Here is a 17,738-nt window from a genome sequence, read left to right as displayed (position 1 = left end):
TAGCTTTCCTTAAATATTCCTCAAATAACTTTTTTACTTGTGATGGTCTTTCTTTCTCTCCTTCCTGTTTGGCTGGGCAATGATTAGGACTTAATGCTGGTGGAGTATTCTGTTACAAGTAATGGTTCTTGTATCAGCCCATGCTTTCTGTTGGGAGAGAGTAGAGTGCAATTGGTGGTGAAAGGTTAAAGGTTAGCAGATGCAATCTGGGGGTCGTGAGTCTTGTTTTCCCATCTAGGTGGGGGGCAGCGGGGTCATTGTTGACTATGGTCTTGGCTAAGATCAGCTAACTCAGGACAAACTAACAGCAACATTTGGATCTTTGAACCACTTGCATCTGTGATTAGTTATTGCCAGTGCCTTTTTGTCTAATGGGAATGCCTAAGCCTCTAGCTCTGAAGCAGTAATACAGACAGAACTAAGGCCCTGTGGACTGCAGTCTAACACGAGGCATCAAGGGACTAGAGCAGTTGGATATGCCTCATGTTTGGGTCACCAGTACCATACACTTCTCATACAATTTGAGAGACTTATAAGTGGATCCTTGCCACCAGAAATGGGCATGATATCATGACCCTCGCATAAATAAGCCAAACTTTGCAAAATGGCTTTGGGGTAAAAGAGGACCTTTGACCCCTGTTTCCTACCCTGCGAAAGCCAGGCCTGTAACACCTCCCTCTCAGCTCTAACTTGCTTGCCCACTCACTCCCTGCCTTCCTTGCTGTTATTTGGTTCCGGGCTGCTGTATTTTCTGCAGATTCAAAATGATCTGTAAGCATTGCTGAAGATGATGTGCGCGTATGCATGCAACATAAAAAAAAACCTCTTGCTTAAGGTAGACAAGTTGGATCGCAGTCTGGGCAACAGAGAACCTGATTTTACTCACAATATATCACTACCAGTGTGCAGTTAAAATATAGAGTTTCATGTTCCAGGGCAGCAAGGAAAAAATAAATTAAAAATACATCAATCATCAAAAGGTACTTGCAATCATGTCATACATGGAGCCTCATTTGCTTGAGTTCCACGAAAAGAGGTTTAAATTTATTTGTGATTTTTCTGTTTCCCTACAACATTTTCCACAATTGTGAATTAACCTAGAAAGGGATGAATGCTTAAGACATTTATGTTCATCCTTCAACACAAGTACGCACCAGTCTCTATCACATTGTCTTCAACAAATCATCTTGAACAACTCTTCCCACCAACATACCCCCATCATCAAATTAAAAAAATCCCTCAAAGGTCCACTCTACTTCCATTTCCAACCTAGAACAGATTTTCTTTGCAAATTCTGGACGTTCTTTGAATAATTTAGATTACAATGAAAAAATAATGATACTTTTAAGCTGAATTTTGGTCATGCTTTCAAGCAGTTGGAGTTTCCTTTATTTTATTTTTTTTTAAAGATAAAGCTACTCACTTTAATTATTCTTGACCTCTGTGGATACATCAAGTTTTTATTTAGCTTAAATTATTAATAATGGGTCTAAAAGGTTTGGACGAATGGTTAAGTAGGTCAGGTATATGTTAACAATGTGACATGACTAATGCCAATGTAATGAAAAATCTGCTGGAACTCCTGCCTGAAAGTGACAGCAGCTACTAAGATGTGTGTCCTTATCAGAAAAAAAAATATCCTTGCGATTCTGGTTCTGTGTCTCGAACATTGCATATTGTATGCACAGCCAATGTGGACTGTAAAACACAATGCATTTGGCAAGGATTGTCTTTGTTTTTCCAGCTGACTTGGGGCATTACCTCTGGATTGTTCAAACAGCAGCAGTTTAGCTCTGACAAGCTCTTTCTTCAGCTTCACTAATCATGTCATTTCATTTATACATCTGGTCTACATCACATCATTAATAGATTGAAATTTGGACTTCGCATTTTTGGCACACCACTATTCTCTGCGTATTTAAAAATAAAAAATTTTGCATGTGGCTTAATCACATTAATGGTAATTATTTTTTTGCTCCCCAATCTGTAGCATTCATTCATTTTCCCGGATTTGTCATTATATATTAATGGCATAATGTTAATCTAAACCTGCCTTCCTTTCAGGTAATTAAACTTCCTTTCATCTAGCCTGAGTAATGTTGCTCTTCATTTAGTTTCCATTGCCATGTTTATGTGAGTAGGTTAAAAGAGCGGGCGGTGGGCATTTGTGGCATTGTTACGCTGGCATGATGGTATGCCCAGAAGCTGGGCAGATGCCACTGAGCTAGTGGGACAATGGGACAAAGGGAATCACTCCATAAGTGACTCTCCAGCTTGTTTGATTAGTCGGCCTCAGGATAGCAATGGAATAGCCTTTTGGTCCGCCACATTGGCAGCTGAGAACATTTGGCATGAGGGAGATCCTTAAGGCAAGGATCTATGTCGGTCAAAAAATGTCAGTGGAAACCAAGTTTTATCAACGTCGCAAATTGAAGCAATACATCTTGCTAAAAAATGATAATTCCACTGCTTGCCCCAGTCTTAGAGCCGTATTGCTTTTAAAGAATTGACTTTCAATAATTATTAGAATTGAGTTTCCATGCACATTGACCTCCATGCAATTTGTATTTAAAAGGTTTATCCTCTGTAACAGGCTTTATGGCTATTGAACCAAAGTCTGCCAAATGGGGGCTATAATTAATGGGCAAGTTGCAATAAAAAGTGCACCTGTACGCTCGAAAGCTGTTAAAAATGAGTGTGTTGCTGTTGGAAATCAGACATTTATGGCGGGTTGTTTATATTCAATGTCTACAGGGTGAGTAAATGGAGGTTTAACAACACAACTGTACTCCATCTCCGATCTTCAGTGACAAGCTAATAACACAAAGCACTTGATGACCGACCGCTATGCCCTTCACCAGTATCTGCACACTGGAGGCAAAACACCTCAACATTCAAACCGAACATTGGTCTCAAATTGTAATCAGTAATTACAAGCCGTTGACACAAAGATGAAGGAATCGTTACTTACGTCGTTTACACCCACATTTCTTAATTCTCTTTGTATCTGTGATGTCATCATGACAAGCCTTACAGTAGAAAAAGGCCCTAAAGAAATAGATTATAAAAGGACCAGTTACTATGCTGTAGAGGTATATTTTTCATTAATCTCAAAGGTGGAGGGTAATGTCTTAAACAGTCAATCTTTACCGAACACATGTAAATTCAAAGTGACTTACAGCTAGTATTTAAGTTTTAAGTTTCCCGAGCCTGTTTGGGGGAAGTGATTTGTCCCAAATGAAGTAAAGGTGCATTCAAGAACACATTAAAAGAGGAATGGCCTTTCACGTCATTAATCCTGCTTCTTTCCCAGAGCCTTGGTGCTATCATGGACTTTACCCGACATACTTAATCTCCTGAGGGAAAGATGTGTGAAATTTCTCCCTGACCCCCCCCAAGGTAATTGACTGCAACTCCAGAATATCAATCTATCTTAACAAGATCTATTATTCAATCCCCACCAGCTGCCTTCTACCAAAGACGTTTCCATGGCGCCAGAGTCACAGGAACCATTGTGTTTCCGAAAGTCGTTGATCATCCCTGTCGGTACGTATCATTATAATCTTCAGATATGTAGCTGCTGCTTTTGAAGGGGGTTCAACAGCACAGCCTGGACTGCTTTTGCTAAGAGTTTGTTCCAATATCCACACCACTCTGCAGGGGAAAGAACATTCTAATCTCCAGTCGTGCCTGAGGCTTGCTAATTCTGCTCTCATTTCCTGCAACTTTGTGCTCAATGTCCAAGTTAAATAATTGGCGCACATCTACATTATCCGTGGTTATCAACATTTGAGGGATTTGGATCTATATCTGAATAAATTCCTCCGATGATATTTGGTTTTGAGAAGATCCTTTCATAACAAGCAACAGTCTTTTCACGTTTGTTTTGTTTTTTTGTCTACTTGGCATCTCGCTGTTGAGGATGTATGACAAGGGGGTTAACGGAATCATTTCACTCAGTGTCTGGATTTATCCATCAGTGCAGAGTTATTCTCATTTTCCTTACAGCATTAGCGTAATGCTATGCAAACACAATTTGGCACTGAGCTACTCAGAGTAGTTTTGTCATGTAGAGAAAAAAAATCGATTCAAGGGGTAGACTTTAAAGAGCCTTGTAAAAAGGAGAGGGAGGCAGGAGGTTTAGAGGGGAGATTCCAGAGCTCAGAACCTAGGCAGCTCAAGACACAGCCTCCAATAATACAGGAACTGAAATGGGGGCTGCTCAAGAATTGGGAAGCAAATATCTTGGAAGATGAGATGACACCACAGGGATGAAGGAGTGATGCTAGAGTGGGATCTGAAAACTAGGATAATATCTTTGATGAATTAAAATCAGGCCACTTCACAACAAATCTTCCAGTGTGGAACCAGTCCCTACCGCACCAGTGGGAAAGAGGAGCAAATACAGTGAACAAAACTGGTCACATGCAAAAGAACACGAGCAGTAAGAATAAGTGTAGTCCATAAGACAGACACAAAAAGCTGGAGCAACTTAGTGGGTCACGCAGCATCTCTGGAGAAAAGGATTAGGTGACGTTTCAGGTCGAGGCCCTTCTTTAGTCCACATCCCTGTTTGAACCCACCCTACCATTCAATAAGATCTTGGCGGAAAATCTACCTAGTTCACTTTTATACATCCCTCAATTTCTTTGGAGTAAAGGGCCTGTCCCACTAAGGCAATTTTTTAGGCGACTACAGGCGACTAGGCTGTTGCCACATGGTCGCCAAGGTGTCGCCTGTATGGTCGCGAGTCGTCTCCTCAGTCGCCCAAAGAGTCGTAGCGTTTTTCTGGTTGCCGCTGGATTTTCAAAATGTGGGTTGACGCCAATGAGCGTAGCTAAACTTCTCCTGACGTAGGTTGCGTAGGTTGCGCCAGGTGGCGTAGTTTGTCTCCGGTTATGACTTCGGTGAATTCCATTGGCGACTACCTACGTCAACCTACGTCAACTGGTGACAGGTACCGGCCTCAAGAGAAGTCAAGTAGCGAGAGGCATGGTCTTGAGTTGTCTTCAGTTATTGTCGACAGGGTCGTAGCTTGTCGCAGGTGGACGTAGTGGTTAACTTCGGTTGTCGTAGGTTGGCGTAGGTCGTTGTAGAGTGCCGTAGATGTGGTTGCAGGTGGGCATCCTAATCTCGACGGTTGGGTGGCCGGTTGTCGGCAGCTTGCCGTAGCTTGACGTCGACTAGGTGATAGGTTGATGTAGCTTGTCGTAGACATTGTCGTAGGAGGGTCCAGTCGCTGTTTTTTTGGCGACCTGCTACGACTGTGACAGTCGCTGTCAGTTACCCCAAAAAATCGCCAAAGTGGGACAGGCCCTTTACAAACTCTATCAATCTCAGAGTTAAATATCCTTATTAACTGAGCATTCAATGTAAAACCAAATGTGGAAGATTCATAACCTTCTGCGAATTGTACCAGGTTAACGGCTGTGGAACCGACTCAAATGAGAGAGAGGAGTCTCAATAGCATTTTGGAAGGGTCAAGAAAAAATAGACACAGACGTAAGGTGATCGGTAAGGGAAGCACAAGCTCAGGATGAAGAACATTTTTCTCGCTGTGAGTGATAGGGTTCTGGACTTCAATGCATGAGAGAACGGGAGGCATAGTCATTGTATATTTGACATGATAAAGAACAGATAGAAGACTATTTCACCGTTTAAAAAACATTTAGACAGTTTCATGGATTGGATAGGTTTAGAGAGATAAGATCTCAATACAGGCAGGTGGGACTAGTGTAGATGGGACATGTCGGTCTACAAGGGCAAGTTGGGCAAAAGCACTTGTTTTCATGCTGCATGGCTCTACGATCCATTAACTTAAAAAACTTAGAGTACAAAAGGCCAAAAGAACAAATTCAAGATTGAAACAAGAGAATCTCTGCACATTGGACATCATCTCAGACAGAGGATGTCTAAAGTCATGTACGGTGGTCTCAATCCTCAGGTCTCTCTCCAATAAAGCTGCTCCTCTCAAATTTAGTAGTGCCAGTTCCACCAGTGTTGAGGACAAGTATTGGCTTGTAAGGCAATTTTACATCATTCTGAATCACTTGACCAAAATGTCAACTCATGCCAGAGTGAGGTATGGAGCCCCCAGCAAGTAAGAGCTGAACAAGGGAGCTCCACCTGGAAGTTGTCCTCTATCCACACACCATCTTGACTTGGATCTACATTGGCTTTCCTTCACCTTCGCTTGGTCATTATCATGGCACTGTGGTGACACTCATACCACAAGGACTGCAGTGGTTCAGGAAGGCAGCTCACCACCACCTTCTCAAGGGCAATTAGGGACGAGCAATGCTGGCTCAGCCTGTGAAGCCCATATCCGTTGAATGATCATGACAATAACAAAAGTTGTGACTGCCTTTAGCAGAGGAACTAATCTCCCAGCTCACTGTCAGGGCCAATATTCAGGTGTAGAAAGCTTGCGTTACTGAGTACTGTTGGGGACACCAGAGAAATCATTTCACTCCAAGAGCTAAGGATGAACAACTACCACCTGCATTGCTCAGCATTGAATGGCAAGATAGTCAGGTGGATGTTCTTCAAAAGACAGATGAACTAAATCAGCCCTCCCCACTCAAACTGAGATGACTGCGATACATAGGCCTTCTGAGCAGGTGGTAAGATGGGCGCGCGTTTTCGAGGGCATGCTGTGCCAGGATTAATTGGAGGAACAAGAGGGCTCATGGACTTCACCCTAAAGATGCAGGCATGTGGGAGGTGGGGATTTTAATTGATCATAACAGGAGAAAAACAGGCATCTCCAAGTTCACAAAAGGAACAAACTCAACAGATTGAACAGAAAATCGGCTGAAAGATGCATCTGAACAGAGCACGCATACTGCAACCACTGTCATAGATCATTCAAGTCGTATCACATGGAAACAGGCCCTTTGGCCCAACTCATTCATGCTGATCAATGTGCTCCATCTACGCTAGTCGCATTTACCTGCATTTGGCCCAAACCCCTCTAAATCTTTAAGAAGGAACTGCAGATGCTGGAAAATCGATGGTAGACAAAAATGTTGGAGAAACTCAGCGGGTGCAGCAGCATCTATGGAGCGAAGGAAATAGGCAACGTTTCGGGCCGAAACGTCGCCTATTTCCTTCGCTCCATAGATGCTGCTGCACCCGCTGAGTTCCATCTAAATCTTTCCTATACATGTATCTGTCCAAGGTTAGTTTAGTTTAGAGATACAGCACCTAAACAGGAGACCACACACTGAGACCAACACACACACCAGCAATCCCCACATATTAACATTATCCTACACACTAGGGACAATTTACAATTTTACTAAAGCAAATTAACCTACAAACCTGCACGTCTTTGGAGTGGGAGAGGAAACCTGAGCTCCCGGAGAAAACCCATGCAGGTCATGGGGAGAACGTACAAACTCCGTACAGACAGCACCCGTCATCAGAATTGAACCCGGATCTGTGGCGCAGTAAGGCAGCAACCCCACCTGTTTTTTAAATCTTGTTATAGTACCTGACTCAACTACCTCCTCCGGCAGCTCGTTCATTATAATACGCACCACCCTCTGAGTGAAAACGTTGTCCCTTAGGTTCCTATTAATATCTTGCCCTTATGACTAAGTAAGTTTGGATCAGACTATTTAGTCATATGAGCCATGGTGGGACTAATATTGCCTCTGGCTGCAATAGTCAACCTCATCTGTAGAAGAGAGGATGCTCAAGTCAGTGCAGGCACTGATTATCAGTTGCTTAAAGAAAATAAGAAATAGCCGCAGAAATCGGTTACATGGCCTCTTGAAGCTGTTCCATCATTCAGTTAGATTATGGGTGATCCAACTTTGGCTCCAGCATCAATTTCCTACCTGTTCCCATAACCCTTGCCCCCCTTTGTCCAAAGGTCTGTCAGGGTTGGCCATGAATATATCCAACGATTCAGTCTCCACAGATCATTGCAGTGAGGAATTCACAACATTCCCAGCTCTCTCAGACAAGCAGCTTCTACTTAAATGGGCAAGGTTTTATTCTGAAATTATTGCAATAGTCACACTGCACGGAAACAGGCCCTACACCCCCAATTTGTCCATGTCAGCTAAGGTATCTCATCTAAGCTAGTCCCACATGCCTTTGTTTAGCCCATATCCCTCTAACCCTTTCCTGTCCATGTACCTGTCCACATGTCATCTAATTGTTGCTATAGTACCTACCTCAACTTCTCTTCCTCTAGCAACTCATTCCATACATCCACCTCCCTCAGTCTGAAAAAATTGCCCCTCAGTTTTCTATTAAATCTGTCCCCTCTCACCTTAACCTTATCTCCTCTGGTTCGTGATTTCCCTAGTTTGGGTTAAATGCTTTATGCATTCACCATATCTATTTCCTTCATAATTGTATACAGCTCGTTAAGATCATACCTCAACCCCCTGGGCTCCAAGGAATAAAGTCCTGACAAGGAATAAAGTTTGAATTAAATTCCTGTGTATATATATCTTGGCAAAGAGAAATATCCTCGGAGTCTATCAAGTCAGTGCAGGGACTGCTTAAAGAAAATAAGAAACAGCAGCAGAAATCGGTTACATGGCCTCTTGAAGCTGTCCCATCATTCAACAAGATGATGGGTGGGAGTACTGGAGTAAGTCAATGTCCTCTTTGTCCTAAGTATCCATGTCCTCCAGAGCTGCCGCCTGATCAGCTGAGTTACTCCAGCACTGTGTTCTACACTACATACAGGTCTTTGCGTGCTCCATTTATTCTCATATTGAGTATAGAAGTTGAGACGTTATGTTACAGTTGTCCAAGATGTTGGTGAGCCACATTTGGGGCGTAATGATGAATTTTGATCATCCCGCTCCATAAACTGGAAAGAGTCCAGAGAAAATTTACAAGGATGTTACCAGACTCGAGGGCCTGATCTATCAAGATAAATTGGGATGACCTTAGATGGGGCATCTTGGTCAGCACTGCCAAGTTGGGCAGAAGGGCCTGTTTCCGTGCTGTATAACACATGTTTTTTTTCTGAGGGCTCAAATGTAGAAAGGTAGAATTCCTTTCTCTCACTTCAAATAAGTAAAGAGGACATTGGTGGTCATTGCTTGACATGGTGCAGTATTAATTGGAAACAACACACAGTAACTTTCAAAGTAGGATCAAAGTAAAAAGGTACCTTTTGACTTCCTTGGCGTCACTTGCAATGAAGAAACCCAATGTGCCTTCATGGATCTTGATGTGGTTCCCAGGATTGATTAAAATGCTACTCAGCAAAAACACAAAACACCACATTTCTGTTAGTTAATGGAGGAGAAGAAAACATTCTCTTGCTGGTGGACAAAACAAAGGGAATAGCATTCCTATTGTGATGGAAATCATTCCCATATGAACTTAAGTTTCAATAGCTCTATAGACTCTAACAGATGACCAAATGATTCAATTAATAAGTGAAAAGAGCTTTCTTGTTAGTCCTGCAATATTAAGATGCATTGTAACCAGCTGCTTAAAAATATACTGCCTTGATGAAATCTTATTTATCCTAATATGAAAACCTCTCTGTGGCAAATTATGGGCCACATGATTTTATGATTTTATACAGTTTAACAAGCATCTGGATCAACAGTGAACGTGCAGTTTCAAGATAAACTTTCTAGGTCAACTTTCCTGAGAAGAGTTATTGTTGTTTTGCCTCTAAGAGTAGTGTTTTGTTCTACACCATTGCCTCCTTTTTGTTTGTCATTCTTTGTTTCTTGTTTTGTTCAGGCTCTCCATAAGAAATTTTCTCTGAAATTCGAAAGTTGCGTTTTCTAAAGCCTTCTCCCACTTATATCTTGATGGATGGTACGATTATTGTCTCAGTTTTCCTGGGTTTTATTCACTGATATAAAATTTGGATTTTTGTTTAAAGTTAACATTTGGGTGGAGGTTATGATTTGTCATTAAATGGCAAAAGTTTGTGGTAGCAGAGTAAATCACTGCCTTGATCGGGGAAGTGGATCAGCACTAGAGGGAGAGTAATTTGCAAGGCTACAGGGAAATGGAACAGATGGATTTGCGCTACCAGCTCTCAGCACAGACTTGATGGGCTGAATGGCCTGAATCTGTGTCGTAACAATTACTTTTTTATGCTGAGATTCCAATGTAAACAGCTTCTTGCCATTTTAACCATCTCTGTGGTAGTGGGATGGAAGTTGGGTGGGATTTAACAAACTAAAGAAATATACTTCAAATGCCATCCAATCTCACGTATGTTAAATCTTTATAGCAATACTTTGGCGGAGGAACTATAGAGCAAGATTTATTACCCACTTACAGGTGGAAAATCAAGCTTAAAATGAAGCTACTGTTCACAGATAATTTAACAAGGTTGCAGCGGCAGTGTTTCGGTAGTTCCAACAGCTCCCTTGTGGTTGGCAAACAATGTGTGCTACTTGTAATATCATCAATTAACCATAACTTATCAGTGGTTTAAAGCAACGGTCATAATACTTCAGAAATAATGCACGTCAAGTGTACGACTCCTGCACAGCACAGCTGTATGCTAAATTAGGCAGTGGCCCAAAGGAAAGGTTGTTGGCACACTTTAGAAACAAGAATCGCAAACTCCACGTTTGCATTGGCTGTTGTCAGTAACTTTGGTTCCCGGTTATGCTGCTTAAAACATCCTGCTCTTTCGCCTACCCACTCACAACCCACTCGCTTTTTAAACAGTTTAGTTTTCATATTTCATAAGTATTTGCTTTCTGGTTGACTAGAAGCACAAACACATGGGAGGGGAGGTTTGCAACACAGGAAGGACACTCAAGGAGAGACATGTTCACAATTAAAGCACAGCAACACTACCATTGCTTCCAGGAATGAACTCCACGCAGTTGGTGACTTGATTTGTTATCAGTCAGGGGCACCTTCTCAAGCAGGATAAAATGGAATTTAACAAGGATGCTAGATGAGATTAACAAAACTATCTTTCTCCCTAACGGCTCAGTTTCATCGTTTTCACTGTTTGTCATTTAGCTGATATTTTTTCAATTATCTCATCCATTTGTTTTATCTTCATAAGATCATTGGGAACCGTGCACTGTGTCCACTCCTCAATCCATCTCAAATGTTAAGGGCACAAATTAGCCCTTTTACCACAAGGTATTACAGGTGCAGAAATGAACACTTTTGTTAGTGGACATTTCTAAAACATGGCAAAAAAAAAAAAAGCCTTTACTAATGGTCAGCAATAAACTATTTTCTTAATGAATATTACTAACAGGTTGGAAATTACTAATAGGTTGGAAATAATCTTTTTCCTCACAATCATTCCTCATCAACTGCAAATGTAAAGCCAGATTAAATACTTCAGAACAGTTTCATAAGATAAGGACCAACCTGTATCTGAAAACCTTTAACTCTTATGTAAGATTATCTTTCCCTTACTTCATTTTTGTTTATCTTGTGAGGACTTTGAATCTTTTTTATACTTAATATCTCTCTAAGTTCTTTCATATATTGCTGTTGTGCCATTGAAATCGCTTTGCATTTCATTCAATTATATTCCTTTAAGCAAATCATTTCACATTTTATCCCTTCAACTTACTCTCTATGACTTTAGCCTGGAAATTTATTCCTCACCCCTTTTCCAACCCTCACCCCTTCCCATTTCATTTAACTGCTTGGCACACTATCTTTCGATGGTTCACATTTTCAGCATTCTCTGCCCTTTTGATAAACATTTCCGCTGCTTTTCCACATGGAATCTGTGCAGTCTGACGCACCTCACGCCAAGGATTTATTCAAAATTAAATCATTTGACAGCAGCTAATTGCCAAAACAAATCTTTCATTTGTGCGACACATTTTCAAATGATCAGAAGGTCTCTTCTTAATAATTGAGCAAAAATCTGGGACTCATTCAAGCTAAATTCCAATAGGTGAGAAACAGCCCATCTTGTCATGCTGATTGAAGCATGACACAAAATGCTGGAGTAACTCAGCGGGGCAGGAATGGGTGGCACTTCAGATCGAGACCCTTCTTCAGACTGGAGTCTCGACCTGAAACATCAACCATTCCTTCTCTCTGGAGATGCAGCCTGTCCTGCTGATTTACTCCAGCATTTTGTGTCTATCTTGGGTTTAAACCAGTATCTGCTGTTGCTTCCTGCATTTTGTCATGCTGATTAGCCTAATCAACTAATTCACTAAATGATTCTTACATCTGAAACTCAGTAATGTTAGTCTTCAGATATCTAATTGATTACTGCACCTCCTGGTGGGTTTTTTAACAGGTAGAAAATCTACAATTAATGTCCCTGGTTATTCACCTGTCCACAACCTTCCCAACTTTCGATAACATGGACATTTAGCACTTGGAAAAGTTTTCTCCAGAGAATCAAAGAGAAAAATAAAAATCATGCCTTTCATATCAAGGACCATGGCACAGCATCACCTTACAGCATTTGTGTAAAGATTAACAGACTAAATAGTCTGAAGAACGGTCCCAACACGAAACATCACCTATTCCTTTTCTCCAGAGATGCTGTCTGATCCGTTGAGTTCCTCCAGCACTTTGTGTCTATCTTTCTCTATATGAAACATTAATTCTTTTCACTTATGCTTCCTGACCTATTGAAGGTTTCAATCATTTTCTATTTTATTTCAGATTTCCAGCATCTGCAGTTTTTTCAAAAGGTAGATATTGAATTAGGGTAAAATAATGGGATTTTTGAAGTAGTAGTAATCTTAATTATATGTTGTAAATCACAGCATTTTATTTTATCCGTTACTATTGGATTTAATACAGTGCTTGTCCTAAAATGTCAAAAAGCTGTCAATACATCCACTTTGGGAAAAACTAAGGATTTATTTTGAATGAAATAATTTTGTGGCAGCTAATAAAAAGTATAGTTCATTATAATTTATATACCAACTTGTCACATTCTGGCACATTAATATCAGCCTTGCCAAGTTTATGTTCTATTTAAGCTGATGGTCCTTAACCAGGCTCAGGTTTTATAGCTAGATAGAATGGAAGCATGAGTGTGAGTGCGAGTGCAAGTGTGGGTGTGAGTGTGAATGTGGGTGTGGGTGTGGGTGTGGGTGTGAATGCGTGTATGAGTGTGAGTATGGGTGTGGATGAACGTGAATGCGAGTGTGAGTGCGGGTGTGGGTGAGTGTGAATGCGAGTGTGAGTGCGAGTGTGAGTGTGCATGAGTGTGTGATTATGGGTGCGAGTGTGCATGTGAGTGCGAGTGTGAATATGAGTGTGAGTGAAGTGGAGTGTGCGTGTGAGTGTTAGTGAGAGTGAGTGTGAGTGTACATGCATGTGTATGCATGTGCATATTTCCTAGCCAGTGTACACATTGCTGTTCTCATGTAAGTTTTTCTTCAGGTGTACATTGAACAGTACCGCACAAGAACAGGCCCTTCAGCCCACAGTGTTTGTGTCAAACATGATGCCAAGACCATTTCTTATCTACCTGTACATAATCCATATCCCTCCATTCCTGTCATGTTCATATGCCTAGCTTCTTAAATGCCACTATCGTATCCACCTCAACCACTATCTCCATCAGTGCGTTCCAGACACTCACCCCCTCCTCTGTGTAAAAAAGATTTGTTCCGCACATCTCCTTTAAACTTTGCCCCTCTCACCCTAAAGCTATGGCCACTAGTATTTGAGTCGAAATCAGAATTCTGCAGATTCAATCCAATATTCCATTGGCTTTATAATTAGAATATAAATTAATAAAACCCAGTTAGAGAGCCAATTTCCATCCATCAGAAAATTATTCAGGCAAGATTGAACGATTAACAGATTAAAATTTAACCAGGAAGCAGGAGTTAAGGAGGAATCCTGGAAGCAATTACCGTCAGGGTGGGGTAGACTACATCAGTCCACTGTAGCACCACACACAGAACAAACAACTTCATAAAGTAGCGGTGGAGGATGTCTGAAGGACAAGAGTGATAGATAGTCCTCCTCTACTTTTGCAGCTACAAAGACCACGGCACACAAGCATGGAGGTAACAAATCAGGGAGATGTGGATGGACACAAAGCAGTGGGGAGATGCAGTTTGAGAAATAAAGAGAATAAGTGGGTGGCTTTTTATTAATATGCTATCTAAGATATAAGACCAGCAAAGGGAAGAAGTAAAGATCTGAAGTGAAAGTGAAGGTAAGTTGGGGAGGTGGAGGTTGGATGGAAAGTAAATGAAGAGGGCTTTTACCACTTGGCACCTCTGTAAACAACAAGAAAACAATTTAATGAAATGCCATTTAGAAACAAATAGCTCACAACATCAAACAAAGGAAATGATCCAATTTGGCAAACACAAAACAAGGAAAATAGTTTCCGAATTGCATCTTCGAATACATGAACATAAGAAAACAGCAAAAAAAACAAGACAAAATCCTGGCAACAGGAACATATAATCTGAATGTTGATCAAGTTTTTTTTCACAGCAGTTTGTAAAAATTAGGGAAGTAAATGTCTACTTTCCAATTGATATTGAGATACGTATCCACAGTGCTACTTAACAACATTTTATGAACTTCACCATATGATGCATTTTGGCAAAGCATGGTTTATGACTATTGAGGGCGTAATTAAATCTCAGCTTCAATGTATCTGAGATTGTCCATCTCAACTGCTTTTGTTTGCCATTTCAATTCAAAGGTCAGTCCATACCATAGGTGGGGAATCTGCAGCCTTATCCCATGCGGCCTCCTAGGCCATTAAGTGCGGCCTTTTGAATGAATCCAAATTTTGTAGAACAAATCCTTTTATTTTTATTCATATGTTTTTGTTTGTCTTTTATTATTTTTATTTTAATCTTAAAATGAATGTATTTAAAATACCAAAGAGTATAAGAAGATTCAACTAAATAATCCTATATCTAATTGAAGTTTCTTGGATGTGGCCTTATTAGATTACAGCTAACTTAATGCGGCTTTCCAACATGAAATGGTTCCCCACCCCTGGTCCATACTGTCTTCTCAATGTGATAGTTTAAGCTCAGTTGAAGGATACAGCATGAAAACTGACCCTTCGGCCCATCGAGTCCATGCCGATCATCAATCACCATTCACACTGAATCCCACTTTCTTGCCCATTCCTTACACACTGGGGCCAATTTTACAGAGGCCAATTAACCTACAAACCTGCACGTCCTTGGGATGTGGGAGGAAACTGGAGCATCTGGAGGAAGCCCAGGCGGCCACAGGGAGAACGTGCAAACTCCAGACAAGACAACACCCGAGGTCAAGATCGAACCAGGGTTCCTAGTGCTGTGAGATAACAGCTCTATCAGCTGCACCACAATGCCACCCTAGTCTTCAAACTCGCACTGTTAAAATGCCCCTGTAACATTTAGTATAAGTAATCCAGGAATGCAAAGCAGGAAATGCCAGAAATTGCACCTTGCTCAGCCTCTGAAAATGGCATTGTTATTTTTGGCAAGATCAATCATTGGCATGATTGAACCAACCTGAATATTGACCTATTGCCCCTATTAAATGGCGGTGCTGCTATGTTTTAAATGGAGGTGTGGTAAATTGTGGTGCACCTTTCCATCTCATATTACACAAAAATTAGGCTTTACAAATTGTTCTGCAACCTGGAAAGCAGCTAATTTCATCTTTAATGGAAAAGGATGGACATGAACTATATTTTACATGAGATGACTCTATAACATTGGGTAGATAATGACAGTGAAAAGATGATTAGACCTTCTAATTAATGTTAGTTGATACATAGTGCTTCATGTGAGAACTTCATTACATCTTCCCAGTGTCTGATCCATGTAGCATTGAGGAGATGCCAGATTTTTAAATAAAATTAAGATAGTTCCTCGAGCAATTCACCAAACCATGCTATTGTAGAAAGTTGATCAGCTGAGATCTATTGATTGATCAAAATGGTTACATGAAATCTTAAATAATGGCAATCGGAGGAACTTTGAGATGTTTGGCAAACAGTTCTCATTTGTAACATAATATTCTCGCTTTGCACTGGACATAGCAGCCTAAAGATTGGGCAGGATTGGCCTGCATGGTAGGAAATTGGATCTACTGTGGCGACAACTGATTTACTGATGAGTTTGAACTATTAAAGCACAGTAGCTCATATGCCTTTCCATGTTAGCCCTTGAGCTTTAGAGCCAGACTGATGGGATGGGCAACTGCAGTTAGACATGAATGATTAAGCACAATTTCCTCTCAGCATGGGCAGTGTTTAAGCAGTAACTCCCTTGGTTCTTTCGACCAGGTTTTGCACTACCACATGCTACCAGAGGGTGTACCACGATGGCAGGAGTGATTGGACTTTACATCAGCCCCTAACAACTAACCACGGCTGTGGATGGGTTTGTGATTATATTTCTTGAGAACCAACAATACATGTCACTATCAACTGGGAATCAGTATTGGATCAATAAAGTTTGCTTAATGCAAATGACTGGATTAGGGAGCAGTTTGCTTAACATGATGCGGCTCTGTTAAGTGGTTTGTACAACATCAACTGAGCTTAAATCAGCAGCATTTATCCTCTTTCACATTTCAGAGCAGCTATTTCTGACTACATTAACTGAATGAAATATATAGTACATTGTTTTACTTCCTAATAGGTGTCAAGTGCATGTAAACCACAACTGGAGCACTGGGCAAGGTTTCAGCAGGGACAATGGTATGGGCACAATGTGAACTAAAACCAGGTGCATTGGGGGTTTGGCAGTGGTAGGAGAGCACCTCTGATGGTCTACAATCAGTAATGCCCCTGTCCCACTTAGGAAACCTGAACGGAAACCTCGGGAGACTTTGGGCCCCACTCAAGGTTTCCGTGCGGTTCCCAGAGGTTTTTGTCAGTCTCCCAATCTGCTTCCACTGCCTGCAACCTCCGGCAACCTCCGGGAACCGCACGGAAACCTTGGGTGGGGCGCAAAGTCTCCAGAGGTTTCCGTTCAGGTTTCCTAAGTGGGACAGGGGCATAAGGGTCATCCTCTATAGTCCATAGAAGAGTCAAGGGTTCTGGATATCAGGTAGGATATCAGGTAGGATATGGCCTTGTGGCAAAGATCACAGATCTGTCGTGGCCTTATTGAATGACGGAATGGATTTAGCGAAATCTTGCTATTGTTCTTTACATTCTCAGGAACAATAATTGTGATGTAACAAGAAACTAAAACTGCTCTTTAAAAAATCCTGTCACCTCCACATTAACCGGAAGTTCCTGTACAACACACATTTTGACAGGCAAGAGTACAAAAGGAACAAAAATAAGGTTATTTGAATTGTGGGGGATTTTTTGAATTGCAGAATGTTTATTTTTTCCATCTAACCTTCCTCGGAAATTATGACTGAAAATTATTCATTAATTGGTGTCAGGAAGACCTTGATCTTCCAATTGGCAGCAACTGGGGTAGCACCAGTGCATTAGTAAGTCTCCTTTAGTAGTAGTAGTAGTAGTAGTAGTAGTAAATGCCTATTATATGTGCTGAAGCAAAGCAAGAATTTTGTTGTCCTATCAGGGACACGTGACAATAAACTCACTTGAACCTGAACTTGAGCTTTCTTTTGTCACAAATGATTAAAAAAAAAGCAACATTGCTGACCTCCTACTCCTCAATGGGGAGTCATCTTCAGTCCCTGACCTCCTCTTAGTTCTTTGTAAGTTATCTCCTGTAACAAAGGTTTATTTCTCCCCACAGTGTTTTACATGTACGGCCAGTCACCAGTGAGACACAATGGCATAGATGTCGTGACTTCACCAATGTTCTTCATGTTTTTTT

General features: G+C 41.1%; 1 protein-coding gene and 1 long non-coding RNA gene across 16 annotated transcripts in view; one reads left to right on the top strand and one right to left on the bottom strand.

The window, feature by feature from the left end:
• Window positions 1-17,738, bottom strand: part of kcnma1a (potassium large conductance calcium-activated channel, subfamily M, alpha member 1a) — a 486,207-nt gene that overhangs the window by 115,418 nt on the left and 353,051 nt on the right. For 10 of the 15 annotated variants that reach the window (XM_055661680.1, XM_055661681.1, XM_055661684.1 and 7 more), the window contains 3 exons: window positions 14,181-14,192; window positions 9,143-9,229; window positions 2,972-3,048 (listed from right to left, as the gene is read on the bottom strand). In XM_055661680.1, coding sequence (XP_055517655.1) covers window positions 2,972-3,048; window positions 9,143-9,229; window positions 14,181-14,192 — 176 coding nt within the window. The remainder of the gene's footprint in view (window positions 1-2,971; window positions 3,049-9,142; window positions 9,230-14,180; window positions 14,193-17,738) is intronic. The other 5 variants (XM_055661691.1, XM_055661690.1, XM_055661694.1 and 2 more) reach the window with 1 other exon arrangement.
• The window catches only part of LOC129712920 (uncharacterized), a 45,344-nt gene continuing 30,682 nt past the window's right edge, over window positions 3,077-17,738 (top strand). Inside the window, exon 1 of the long non-coding RNA XR_008726158.1 lies at window positions 3,077-3,546. This is a non-coding gene — a long non-coding RNA (uncharacterized LOC129712920). The remainder of the gene's footprint in view (window positions 3,547-17,738) is intronic.

Source organism: Leucoraja erinacea, chromosome 34 (genome assembly GCF_028641065.1).
Source record: "Leucoraja erinacea ecotype New England chromosome 34, Leri_hhj_1, whole genome shotgun sequence".
In the NCBI taxonomy this organism is placed as follows: Eukaryota; Metazoa; Chordata; class Chondrichthyes; order Rajiformes; family Rajidae; genus Leucoraja; species Leucoraja erinaceus.
The sequence above is the reverse complement of the archived record's forward strand: the minus strand, read 5'-3'. Positions and strand labels throughout refer to the sequence as shown.